The following is a 13,880-nucleotide window of genomic DNA, read 5'->3' as shown; positions in this document are numbered from 1 at the left end:
TGTGGTAAAATCCAACAGAAAGTTAGAAGCAACGCAGAGTAACAGGATGGAGATGTGATCTTGGCTTATCAATGTTTCCACTGGAAGCCAGACTTTACTCTTTGAAGCAATATGCAGTAACTCAGGCTCCATTCACATTTGCCATTTTGGGATCTCTGATAATACCTACAATCTCAAATCGCACCCCAGTCCCAAAACGCATATTCAGGTGCCATTAATTATTAATGGCACCTAAAATGCGATGCTCCTTTTTGGGCAGCAAGCTTCACGCGTTGTGGTTTGCAGTGATTTCCGTACAATTTATTTTAGAAAATTGAAAATGAATGTCCCTGGAACATGTGTTTTTGATTTTGCAGTGCGAATTGAGATCACAGGCAGAGTTGCAGTGACTCAAATGTAAATGGGGCCTGCCACCTTCTAGTCAGAGCTACATTTGACTTTAGTAAACCAAAAAGTGTTTGTATTACCAACAATCTCTGCAGATCAATGCTTTTCGTTTCGTTTTGTTTTGTAAGCCTGTGTGTATTTTGAAAGGTCAGTCCACACACTCCTTAAAAAAAAATTAGGCTGAATTGCCAAACCTTTTTGGCTTCTCAGAGACTCCAGCAGCAGATTTGTACATCTCTATTTTCAACTCTTCCCACCTGCTTTGGCCATTACAAATGTTCACCCAATATCTAAAAGTAGTGAGATTCATTTACTAAAACTTGAGAGTGCAAAACCTGGTGCAGCTCTGCATAGGAACCAATCGGCTTCCAGGTTTCATTCAGCTTGTGCAGTTAACCACTTAAGCCCCGGAAGATTTTACCCCCTTCCTGACCAGGGGGTATTTTGCGAGTCGGCACTGCGTGACTTTAATTGCGCGGTCGTGCGACGCTGTACCCAAATTAATTTGACGTCCTTTTTTTCCCACAAACAGAGCTTTCTTTTGGTGGTATTTGATCACCTGTGCGATTTTTTTTTTTTTTTTTTTGATCATGCGCTATAAACAAAAAAAGTGCGACAATTTTGCAAAAATAACAATATTTTTCAAAAATTTTTATATGAAATACCCCAAAAAAAAATTTAAAAATCAAAATTTTTTAACATTTTATGCCAATTTGTTTTCTGCTACATATGTTTGGAAAAAAAAATCTCAAAAAGAGTATTTTAATTGGTTTGCGCAAAAGTTATTGTGTTTACTAACTAAGGGAAAGATTTTTGTCATTTTTGTTGTTTTTTTTTTTTTTTTAACAAGTAATGGCGGCGATCTGCGTTTTTTTTTTTTTTTTTGCTGGACTGCTACATTGCAGCAGACAGATCGGACCCTTGACTGACATTTTTGACACTTTTGGGGGTACCAGTAACATTACTACAGTAATCAGTGCTATACATATGCACTGTTACTGTAAAAATGACACTGGCGGGGAAGGGGTTAACTTTATTGGAGAAGGAGGGGTTAAGTGTGTCCCTAGGGGCGTGCGTCTAACTGTGATTGGATGTGGCTTTTCACGTAACAGCAGAGATCTACGATCCTACATAGCAGGACCGTATGATCTGTGCTGTTACACAAGGGAGAGTGACAAGCGGCTTTGTTTACATTAGCCGCCTGCCTTTCTCCCTCTGTAACTGACGTTCGCGAGTGACCGGCGGACATCGGGTCTGCCGGTCACACGTGCGGGGATCAGAGTGAGCGAGTGGGGGCGGGAGCGCGCCTCTAGCGGCGCGCGCTCGCCCCCTATTGGCTCGCAGGCGAGTGACTTACCGGTACGTCACTTTGCCTGCACGGGGCTGACCGCCGCAGTATATGAACTTGCGGCGGTTAAGCAAAGCAATGCATAGCTGCACCAGATTTTTGCACACTCTAGTTTTAGTAAATCAATGCCAGTGTGTCTTCATAGCAGGGGGGAGCTAGTTCTGAAAAACCTCTGCTGATGAAATCTCACCATTGGCGTTACTAAGAAATACAGCAGCCAAAGAGCGCATAGAAATAAAGTACTACAAAGGGCTGTCAGAGGAGCTTGATATTCACTTCTGATTCAAGTCCTGGGTGTTGAAATTTGGCCCCTGTCACACTTCTGCACTCATTTGGTATGTCTATACATCACATTGACCTGAACATTTTTATGCAGCTTTTGCTGCCATTTGATCTGCATTTCTTCCACACAGCACGCTGCAGGGATGTTACACAAATAAAGCATGCAGCTCCCATCTGAACAGGTTTTAAAGTGCACTTTCTAATTCCCCTGGTATCCTTCTTAGCACATGTTTACTTCTAAAATACAAATGCTTTTTAATTGTGTATTGACCTAGTTCTGTTAAAAGGCATCAGTTCAAGAGAGCAGGGAAATTAGCAAACGGCAGGCTTTGAGTTCATGAATTGTTCTGATGGGTTATATTCAATATATTGGACTTGTTTAAGAAATACTAAACACAATAATGCTGTTTTTTCCCCGACTGTGAAACACCAGGAATATATAGAATCTGCTCTGGTAGATTAATCCATAATCCTGTTACTCAGTTAACTGGAATAATTCAGTAAGTTTTTCTCCTGTGTCCTGTCCAGGCCATTGGCTGTGCAACAGAGGACATTCTTTGCCTAAATGCCCACATACCTTGAGCTCAGTCACCCATTCATGTGATTCTATTAACAAGAGAGACCCATTCTTCAAAAAGATCTGCACTGTGTGTGTTATAACTAGGTTTTGTTGCTTTGCCAGGTGCTTCATCATGGAGGACAGAGGTTACCTTGTGGCGCATCCTACCCTTATTGACCCTAAAGGCCACGCTCCAGTGGAACAGCAGCACATCACTCACAAGGTACTCCCATGTCAACCAGTGACTCTTAAAGCGGTAGTAAACGCTTGACGAAAAAAAAAAAGTTTCTTCCTGCAATGCAATATCATAATCATAAAATACTAGCACATTATAAAAGACTTGCCTTGAAACAAAGCCCTCCAGCAGTGCGCTGTCACCGCTGCAGAGACTTCCTTTTTCAGCTGGTCTTCCTTCTGGGTTCGCTGGTTGCAGCCGCTTGAATGGCCTAGCCACGATGACGTCACTCCTGGGCATACGACCAGGAGTCTCAGCCACAGCACGCAGCTCTGAAGGAACAGCACAGGTATGGCATATCCGGCTGCTGTTCAATAGAAGATCTCGGAGTGCCACAGGTGTCAAACTGGCGGCCCTCCAACTGTTGCGGAACTACAAATCCCAGGAGGCTCTGCAAGTACAAGTATGACTCCAATAGGCAGAGGCATGATGGGATTTGTAGTTCTGCAACAGCTGGAGGGCCGCCAGTTTGACACCCAAAAATTAAAACGATGCACATTTAGAAAATATTATTTTAATTACAGATAAGCTTTATTATAAGCTTACCTGTAGGTAAAAATCAAAATGCAAAGTTTACTGTCACAACACTGCCAATGAGGGCATGTAATGTACACATGTGAATGGTTTGCGGCCAAAATATTTTTATCTCTGTTTAACTATTGTGATTAACGCACTCCTGCCATACTGTACAACCCAAAGGAGTGACAACACTATTCAGAGTCTGCAGCTCTGAGGCTCCCTGCATCACTTTCTTTTAAGCCACCCATCAGCACAGTGGCAATACCATGCCTGTGGTCTCTTCTTGCTGTAGGTTTTCCCACCAGTCCCTGAAAACCTGATGACTGTGTTATGCAATGCAATAGAACCTGATAGGATTATAATGCTTGCATTTATATAGTCAACTTCAGCAATCCGTTAAAAGTTGTTTGCATTACATTTGGGGGTGTGGAGGATGTATGATCTATTGGTCAATATATTTGCATACCTAGTACCCCACATATTTAAGTCTCATTAGACTTTTAAGGAACAGATTGAAATTTTTAGGAAGAGATATGGCTTGGCTCTTGAGGTGTCTTGAGGTGCACTATATGACCAAACGTTTGTAGACGTCTGACTGTCACACCTTTTTATGAGCTTTTTTGCAATACCATGCCACAACCCTTCTGGTTAGGCTTTCCGCAAGATTTTAGAGCAGTGGTTCTCAACTCCTGTTCCTCAGGACCCACTAACAGGCCAGGTTTGCAAGATAACTGAAATACATCACAGGTGATATAATTTGCTGCTCAGTGATTGCAGTATTCTAGCCTGCATCTCTCCAAGGTATTACTTAAAGTCTGGGCTGCTGGTGGGCTCTGAGGACAGGAGTTGATAACCACTGTTTTAGAGCGTGCCTTTGTGGGTTTATGCCCATTCAGCCAAAGAGCATTTGTGAGGTCAGGTACTTGATATTGGACTTGAAGAGCTGGCTCGCAGTCAGCATTACAGATCATCACAAAGGTGTTTAGTAGAACTGAGGTCAAGACTCTGTGCAGAACACTTGGGTTCCAAACCATGTCTTTATGGAGCTGGCTTTGCATACAGCCAATGCCGAACAGAAAAGGGCATTCTCCAAATTGTTACCTGGTTGGAAGCTCACAATTATCTAAAATGTCTTGGTATGTGGTAGTAGTAACCGTACTCTTCACCAAAACCACCTGAACTCAATCATTTTGAGGGTTTTCCAAATAGGCCATGTAGATGGGTGTAGTGGTCAGGTGTACACAAACATTTGGCCTTATGTATAGCACACGTTTGTGGGGGTTTGTAATGGATGGCCTGCTGACAGTTTTGCTGTAATCAGAGTGATAACAATATCTGATCTTCTCCATTTATTCCAGGAGCCCCTTGTCGCAAATGACATCCTGAACCACCCCAACTTTGTCAAAAAGAATCTCTGCAACAGCTTCAGTGACAGAACCGTGCAGCGGTTTTACAAGTTTAATACCAGCCTGGTGGTAAGTTTTCCTTGGAGGATGAAACACACTCTTTATGCTAATTGGCTCCATTGCCTGTCTGTTGTTGAGTTGTATCCAAAAAGGCCTTGAGTCTACTGGCCTAGATTTCGACTAAAGATAAAAATGGCTTGGGCAATAAGTGCATCTCAAAAAAGCAAAACATAAAAAACAGATCAAGCACTAGTTTTTCAAAGTGTGATAGTAAAAACCTATCTTCGTTGCCCCCAGCAACCAGTCAGCATTTTCTTTTTATTCTCAAACCTTTATTTGGGAGAAGACAGTTGCAGAGGGAACACTGAAATTTTTTTTTTTTTTTTTTAACATTATTAAATGAGCAGTTTTTTCTGTTTCATATTAAAGAGAACCTGTCATGACAGCTAAGGCAGGAGACTTGCTATTTCTTGACGTCCAGAACTATTTCTGGCACAGACTGATCACTGTGGAAAGCCGCAAAGGTCTGTTGTGCCCAAAAGCTGGCACTACTCCGGGCAATGGGAACATTGGCGGTGGAAGATTATAGACGTTCACGTTTTAAATAGTCTCTGTCATGGGAAACAAAAACAAAACCGCTGGATTTGTAAAATGAAGGCACCTAGAAGTGCTTTTGTTGGGGCAAAAATAAACATATTCAGTACACCTTTCAATACATGGACATTTTACTCAAGTTATATCCTTTTCAAAAGCTGAAAATACAGAAAAATGTCAGTTGAATGGTGATTTTGCTCCTATGTTCCTGTTTGGGCTGACACACCGTGCCTTTTCTTCACTGAAATCCCAACCAGTGTTTGTCAGCACTGCCTACTGGATAGGGATCAACCGATATCGTTTTTTCTTTGCCAATACCGATATTTTGGCCATTGCATATCGGTATGGGCCGATATTTTGTACATTTAAAGTTTTGAAAAATAAAGACCATTGTTGACACAAATCTGGTACTGAACATGTTAATTTTTGTTTAATGGCTGGCTGGCACCCTGTGGTGGGTGGCTGGCTGTCTGGCACCCTGTGGTGGGTGGCTGGCTGTCTGGCACCCTGTGGTGGGTGGCTGGCTGTCTGGCACCCTGTGGTGGTGGGTGGCTGGCTGTCTGGCACCCTGTGGTGGTGGGTGGCTGGCTGTCTGGCACCCTGTGGTGGTGGGTGGCTGGCTGTCTGGCACCCTGTGGTGGTGGGTGGGTGGCTGGCTGTCTGGCACCCTGTGGTGGTGGGTGGCTGGCTGTCTGGCACCCTGTGGTGGTGGGTGGCTGGCTGTCTGGCACCCTGTGGTGGTGGGTGGCTGGCTGTCTGGCACCCTGTGGTGGTGGGTGGCTGGCTGTCTGGCACCCTGTGGTGGTGGGTGGCTGGCTGTCTGGCACCCTGTGGTGGTGGGTGGCTGGCTGTCTGGCACCCTGTGGTGGTGGGTGGCTGGCTGTCTGGCACCCTGTGGTGGTGGGTGGGTGGCTGTCTGGCACCCTGTGGTGGTGGGTGGCTGGCTGTCTGGCACCCTGTGGTGGTGGGTGGGTGGCTGTCTGGCACCCTGTGGTGGTGGGTGGGTGGCTGTCTGGCACCCTGTGGTGGTGGGTGGGTGGCTGTCTGGCACCCTGTGGTGGTGGGTGGCTGGCTTTCTGGCACGCTGTGGTGGTGGGTGGCTGGCTGTCTGGCACCCTGTGGTGGTGGGTGGCTGGCTGTCTGGCACCCTGTGGTGGTGGGTGGATGGCTGTCTGGCACCCTGTGGTGGTGGGTGGCTGGCTGTCTGGCACCCTGTGGTGGTGGGTGGCTGTCTGGCACCCTGTGGTGGTGAGTGGCTGGCTGTCTGGCACCCTGTGGTGGTGGGTGGCTGGCTGGCTGGTTGGCACCCTGTGGTGGTGGTGGTGGTGGGTGGCTGGCTATCACCCTGTGGTGGTGGGTGGCTGGCTGTCTGGCACCCTGTGGTGGTGGGTGGCTGGCACCCTGTGGTGGTGGGTGGCTGGCACCCTGTGGTGGTGGGTGGCTGGCTGTCTGGCACCCTGTGGTGGGTGGCTGGCTGGTACAGGGCCTGTGGTAGGCTGGCACAGGGCCTGTGGGTGTGGGTGGCTGGCTGGCACCAGGCTGCTGTGGGTGGGTGTATGGCTGTGATACACTCCCTCGAGACTAGTCCCGACTCCAGACGAGGCCGTCCAAGGCAAGGGAGGCAGCCTAAGAAGGCAGAATGACGTCATGAAAATATCGGGGAAAGTGCATATCGGCCCTCAATATATCAGCCTTGCTGATAATCGGTCGATCCCTACTACTGAACTTCAGAACAATCTTTCCCCCGGGTGTTCCTGGTACGGTGTTGTTTCAGCCTGAGTGCTACATCACAGTAGCGGATCTCAAAAAGGGCACGCCAGCCACGTTTTGCCACAGCAGCACAGGTTTTCAAAGCTCCTGCAGTTCAGAACAGCCAGTGATTTTGCTATGGGAGTACAACACCTGTATGGTGCTGCAAGTATCTGGGGTTGGGGAGCTGACTGCCAATTCTGTGTTTGGTCCTGCCTACGCTCCTTCCAGCTGGGTGGCCAATGCCTGTGGGTTTAAAGGACTACCTGACCCTTAACAAACAGGCAAAAGAATGAATCCCCCTTAATCCCCCTTACTGGTAGGGAGGGCCCCTAACACTGTTCTTGCTGCAATGGCTCCTCGAACAGGACAGATTGGCTTTAAATCACTGTCCTTGTCTGGTATTTCCACTGTCTCAAGGATACAATCATCCACTTCCTAGGTGTAAACGGAAGAGTGTTTTGCAGCCTTTCTGGGTTGCAAGATCAGCTCTCAGGGGTTGTCACTTGCTTGGGTTGCAAGTGTGGACATTTCCCTTCCTTCCCTTCCTTCCCTTTTCTAGGAGGATGAGGCATCGGAGAAATTTGTTTAATTGGAAGATTAATTGGATCTTGTCTAAATTGGCCCTAGTATGTCTATGTATGAATATGAGTTATGGACCTTAGATTGTAAGTTCCTTCAGCGCAGGGACTGATCTGAATGTATAATCTATATGTAAAAGGGCTGTGGAAACTGATGGCACTATAAAAGTACCTGTAAGAAATAAAGTTGTTTAGGATTGGGAATCCTCTGTAGATAGGTCCTTGGGCCATCTCGGACAGAGAGGACCGCAGTGGATTTCCTAGTGGATGTGGTGCGTATTAACTTGAAATTACCACTTCTGATATCCTCTTCTCCAACGGTTACTGGTTCTGGATCCTGGCAATGCCAAAACATCCCTTTATTTTTTGGTACACCCTAACTTTCAGGAAGTGTTGTGTGCCGACTGGCCTCACCCAGAGAAGGTGTTTTTGTCCTCCTTGAAGTAGTTAGCTCTGCAGTAACCCACTGAGGAGGAATTCTACAAGAAGCAGGATTCTCTGGCTGTTGACCTGACTATTTTATGTTTCTGCAAGACGTCCCAGTGCATGAGGTCCCGTTCCTTAAAGACGTCATAGATAAAAGGTTAGAAGCCCTCTTTTTAATGTGTCTTTACCCCTATTAGGAGTAGCTCAGCAGTGATGGGGTCTGCCAAGACCTTAAAAGTTTGGGCGAAGTGTATGCTTTATTCAGGAGAATTGGATCCAGTGTATCCTGCCATCTCACAGTTCTGGAAGATTTTCTGAGAGCATTTGAGTTTCTAGGTGGATGCCTTGGAAAGTTCCATATGGCGGCTCCTTGCCTGTCTACTTGGAAAGGATCTGATCACTTAAGTGTTGGTCAGCAAAATCTCTGTAAGAAGCAAATGGAGAGGCTGCCCTTTGAGGGTGAATGCCTGTTTGAACCGTCCTTGGATGCCTTAATTCAGAAGATGATTTGGGGTAAAAACACATTCTTACCTCTACAAAAAATGACAGGTCTGAAACCAATGACACCTTTTGGAATCCAAGAAGAGTTCCTTTCATAAACAACAAGCCTTTGTCCCAATTCCATAAGAAGAACAGGACCCAAAGGTCTTCCAGGTCAGAAGGCAAGTCCTGTTCACAGTGAAGGGGTGCCCCCCACTCATGCAGTTGGGGTGACTTCTATCAGTCTTTGCTGCTGACTAGACTAAGCACGTCACAGGCTAATGTTTCTGCAATGTGGTGTCCAATGGCTATAAACTGGAACTTCGCTGCTTCCCCCTCCACACTTTATCCACTCAAGGGTATCTTTGGAGCCAGAAAAGGAGCTCTGAAAAGGCTGTTGTTGCAGCAGAGTATCCCACCCATACCAGAGGGGGTAGAGGGCTCACGTTTTCTATTCTGGTACTTAAGGGCTTCAACAAGTTCCTGAAAGCACAGATATTCAGGACGAAATCCATTACCAATTGGTGACTGCTTTGTCACCATCAGGGGGACTTCCTGGTGTCAGTGGATATCAAGGATGTCTGCCTACCTGCCTCACCAACAATTTCTACAATTCCCAGTAAAGGAATGCTTGTTGCCAGGTGGCCTGTCCACAGCCTCATTTGTATGTGTGTATATGTGTTTGCATGTGTGTGTGTATATATATATATATATATATATATATATATATATATATATATATATATATATATGGACAATGCAAATCCTAACAATAGTGAAACTTGTTTTCCTGAGCGTGTAACCCTTGTTTTTTTTTTTTTCCCCCTCCCTTTAGGGTGATCTGACCAACCTTGTTCATGGCAGTCACTGCTCCAAGTATCGCCTGACTAGGATTCCCGGGACCAATGCATTTGCCGGGATTGTGAACGAGACTTGTGATTCACTGGCTTTCTGTGCCTGCAGCATGGTGGACCGGCTGTGCCTCAATTGTCACAGGTATTTCAGCTAAACTCATCCTTGCCTTACGCTTATAGTTTATTAAACCCCAATATTTTTTTTTTTTTTAAGCTTAACATTGAGTACAATAAAATAAACATTTCGCAGTAAACAACTTGTTAAAATAATTACCCCAGCACTTGCAGTTTACAGATTTCAATGCTGCTGGCTCCCGAGCTTCACAAGGAAGCAGTAACAGTGGACAGTGCAGTCTCTGGTCACACCGTTAGTGTGAGGAGCAGAGGAGAACCTTGACCTCCTAGGCTACAGGTCTAGATGTTTCTGTAAATGGGCGCGGTGTAGGGAGACAAGACTCTAGTACCTGTATGCAAGGATGGCTGCATAGGACACCAAAAAAAAAAAAAAGGAGTCACCCTAACATTGGAAACCTGGGGGCAGCGGTCATGGCACCAGCTTAAACAGGAACATAGGCAAGGATTAAAAGATGAAGAAGGTGCATACTCCGTAAGTAGTTATTGAGTATGCAGCATCTAAATCTTTTAACCTCTGCCTATATTCCTGTTTAGGCTGGTACCATGACCACTGCCCCATGCTTCCTGTTTCAGGGTGGCTCTTTTCCCTTGAAGAGTCCTGTGGAGCCACTCTTGCATGCATGGACCACTATTTAATGTGAAATTTAACCTGGAAAGTGCCAATAAACATGGTGCTTAATATCACTTTCAAGTAGACCTTAAATTAAAGGGTGGCAATTTGCTTTCCTGAAGGTAACATCTAGACTTAATTGTGCTTAAAGCGGTAGTAAAGTCCGCTTTTTGACTTCTACCTACAGGTAAGCCTATAATAATGCTTACCTTTAGGTACAGTGAATATCTCTTAAATATCCATCATTTAGAAGATATTCACATTTGTAGCAACTGGTGTTGTCACTGGCACGTGCGCACTGTACTCTGAATTGAGGGCACACTCAATACAGGGCCCTCAATACAGAGCACTGTGCACATACCCATCCATTCAAATGCTCGGAGCACGCAAACCCAAAAGGAAGACCGGGTAAAAATTAAAACCCTGGCAGCATGCCACTGGAGGTATTCATTTTACAGGTATATCTGGCATAATGTGCTAGTGTTTAGTGCTTACTAGCCCATCATGACATTACCTGCAGGGGCCGGTTTTTTTCCTACAGCAAACTTACCTACCACTTTAAGCAGCATGTTAATCTACTTTTTTTTCTTGGTTTTCTCTTAAAAAGTAGCAGTGTACTTCTGACGTGTGGAAGCAGTGGTTTCTCTGCAGAGGTCTGACACTCTGTAATGAGTCAAACCTATAGGTCTGAAATCAGTATGGCTTCTTCCCCTTATTGGTTTGACAGCTCTAGCTTTTGACTCAGCAGGGAGTGTGTTTTACCACTGCAGAGAGACCACTGCTTCCATACAGATGACAGTAGTCCAACTCTAAAGCCCCGTACACAGGATCAGATTATCGAACGATCTGTCGTCCGTTTTTTGTGGCATGTTAGTCTGATGTGGAAAGTGAAGAGGTTATTTTCATACGAATTTTCCCGTACGACAGAATTCTTCTTCAGAAGTGATGTCATGTGTTGGATTGTTTTGTATGTATTCTTTCGTCTCTGAGCATGCCTAGTCTTGATCTTAAGATTTTTTTCTGTCAAAATCTGTAGTAATGAGACAAAAATCGGACGTTGTTTTGACGGACGACAAAAATTTTATAGCCTGCACATCAGGATTTTGTCAGCCGAAAAGTCGGAGTCGGCTGTTGAAAGCACCATACTAACAATCCGAAAATCGGCAGATCGGTCGTCGGACGAATTTTCCCTACAGATTTTCTTATCGTGTGTACGGGCCTTTAGACTATGCATTTAGCAGATTTAAACCTAGTGTTCAATTGGGCTTTAACTGTTGGAACCTGTGATGGTTTGTTTTTAAAGAGGACTATGGAAACTGTCCAAAAAAGGCAAGCAGAGAGCAAACCCTGTTTGGTTTTGATGCACCTGAAATGTATGTAGCAAATTTAAACATTCAATTCCTGCCCAGCCCCAGTGTACCTTTAACCTCCCTGGCGGTATTCCCGAGTGGGGCTCGGGGTGCAATTTTAGTGCCATTAGCGGTAACCCCGAGCCACACTCGGGGTACCGCCAAGGAGCATCGCTGGATCCTGATAGAGGTTACTTGCCTTGCCCCTGGGATCCAGCGATGTGTCCCTGCAGCATACGGCGGCCGTATCTTCCGCCCGATGCAGTGAGCCCCGCCTTCCGTCTCCTGCGACGTGATGCTCGCAGGGGGGTGGAACCGGCAGCAAATTTGAAAAGTAAAACACACCAAACACACTGATATATTGTAATCCTATTGGATTACATTACAAAATAAAATAAATTGACATTAGTTTGCCCCCCAGTGCCCTTTCCTGCAGTTTTACTGTACATATATATATATATATATATATATATATATATATATATATATATACACACATACATGTATATACACGTATATATGTGTGTGTGTGTGTGTGTGTATATATATATATATATATATACATTAACTTATTTATAGTTATTTATTATATTATGATTTTGTGTTTCAAACTTTATCATACCCGAGATGTTATAAAGAGGAACACACAATAAAAAAAAAAAATCATATGTAAATAGTTGGTTTGGGCTGCTCATCCTTAAGAATTACATGCAAAATAATTGTACCGCTTTCAGCACCTAAAATCGGAAACAATCATACCACCAGGGAGGTTAATAGGGTCTGTGTGCCCAGGGGTCGGGAAGGATTGGCAATCGTGAGCACAGTAATTGGCTGTCAGTGGACACATGATCAGGAGCCCGTCTTTGACAGTTCGGTCTCTATGCTGGGAGTGAGCAGTGAGTGTGCTCTTGGCCCAGAAACATTGACCGGCCTGTTAAATGTAAGCATGGCATGTGGGCATTAAACCTCATCCTTTTGCCGCAGCACATGTGTAACACAGATGTCAACAGGTTAATAAACCTTTGTTTATAAAAAAATCTCTTAATATGAAAAAGAAAAGAATTACTTTGAACAAATTAAATTGGATTTTTTTGCCATTACCAATAGTGAGCAATTGTATTTTAACGTTTGGCCAAGTTAAAAGCTAGTATGCCAGCTATTGAATGTTAATTAAGATGCATTTGTTTTCTATTGATGTAAAAGCAAAATAAAAAATGATCATTGTGTGACCTCCGAACCCACCTTGTGGCAGAATCACTTATTCTTCCCCAACTGACAGAATGTTATTTTATTTCTAAAAGGATGGAACAGAATGAATGTGAGTGTCCTTGTGAGTGCCCCCTGGAGGTCAACGAGTGCACTGGCAACCTGACAAATGCAGAAAGCAGGTGAGATATTAAACTGATCTCTAGGCATGACCTAAATTTACTCCCACACTTCCCTCTTACCCTCTAAAGTATGTCCCAGCATTTTATGTTTTTGTGCCCATAGGCTTTTATTAAAAGAAGTATGGCTAAAGCTTTTTTGGCTGTATTTCTCTTGAGTCAAAGGAGTACATTTACTTTTGTTCTCCTTTGACCCAGAGCCAGCTGATTTGTTTCACTTGACCCTCCCTTCTAGGTTGTAAGCTCTAATGAGCAGGGCCCTCTAGTTCCTCCTGTTTTGAACTATTGTAACTGTATTGTCTTCCCTCACATTGTAAAGCGCTGCGCAAACTGTTGGCGCTATATAAATCCTGTATAATAATAATAATAATAATAGTGGGCTATTGCCCGCTGTCATCTGATGGATCAAATCTACAGCAGGCTAAGGATGGCCATACATGTTCAACTTTTGTTGTACAATTTTCTGTTAGATCTACCACAAACCACATAATGTGAGGTCAAAGCTAAACACATTCACTTGTATCTAATTAGGCAGGCCTTCGTACTACATACTTGAAGGTAAATTTCAAGAAAATTGGACAGAAAATTGGATCATGTATGGGCCAGCCTTAGGAAGGATCCCAAGAATATTTTCTGATTCTGCCCGAATGACAGATGGCTCCGGATTTTAGGGGCAAGAGAGAGCCCAGCCTAGAGCTCGAGTGAGCGATGGAGGAGCAGAGTGAAGAGTGGTGGCTGACGGGCATTTATTTCTGATAGAAGCAGACTGCACACAGCGGTTTTGCGATCGCTCAGTTCGCTGTCTCAGAGCTGGTTGGAACAGCTTCAGTGTCACACCAATGCTGCAACGTGAATGTGTGCTTATTTATAATCCCATTATTTAATTCCTGTGACATCATCGCTAAGCTTGCTATATTCTTGCAGAGGCAGCTGCTTGGAGGGAATCCTTTTTCTACTCAAAGTGATAGGCTCTAACCATTT

General features: G+C 44.6%; 1 protein-coding gene across 1 annotated transcript in view; it reads left to right on the top strand.

Annotated features, from left to right (window-relative positions):
- The window catches only part of CACHD1 (cache domain containing 1), a gene marked incomplete at its 5' end in the record, with an annotated part of 252,596 nt that overhangs the window by 225,390 nt on the left and 13,326 nt on the right, over positions 1 to 13,880 (top strand). The window contains 4 exons of the mRNA XM_082265153.1: positions 2,700 to 2,799; positions 4,689 to 4,805; positions 9,402 to 9,562; positions 12,816 to 12,902. Coding sequence (XP_082121279.1) covers positions 2,700 to 2,799; positions 4,689 to 4,805; positions 9,402 to 9,562; positions 12,816 to 12,902 — 465 coding nt within the window. The remainder of the gene's footprint in view (positions 1 to 2,699; positions 2,800 to 4,688; positions 4,806 to 9,401; positions 9,563 to 12,815; positions 12,903 to 13,880) is intronic.

Source organism: Pelophylax lessonae (genome assembly GCF_965119305.1).
Source record: "Pelophylax lessonae genome assembly, chromosome: 8".
In the NCBI taxonomy this organism is placed as follows: Eukaryota; Metazoa; Chordata; class Amphibia; order Anura; family Ranidae; genus Pelophylax; species Pelophylax lessonae.
The sequence above is the reverse complement of the archived record's forward strand: the minus strand, read 5'-3'. Positions and strand labels throughout refer to the sequence as shown.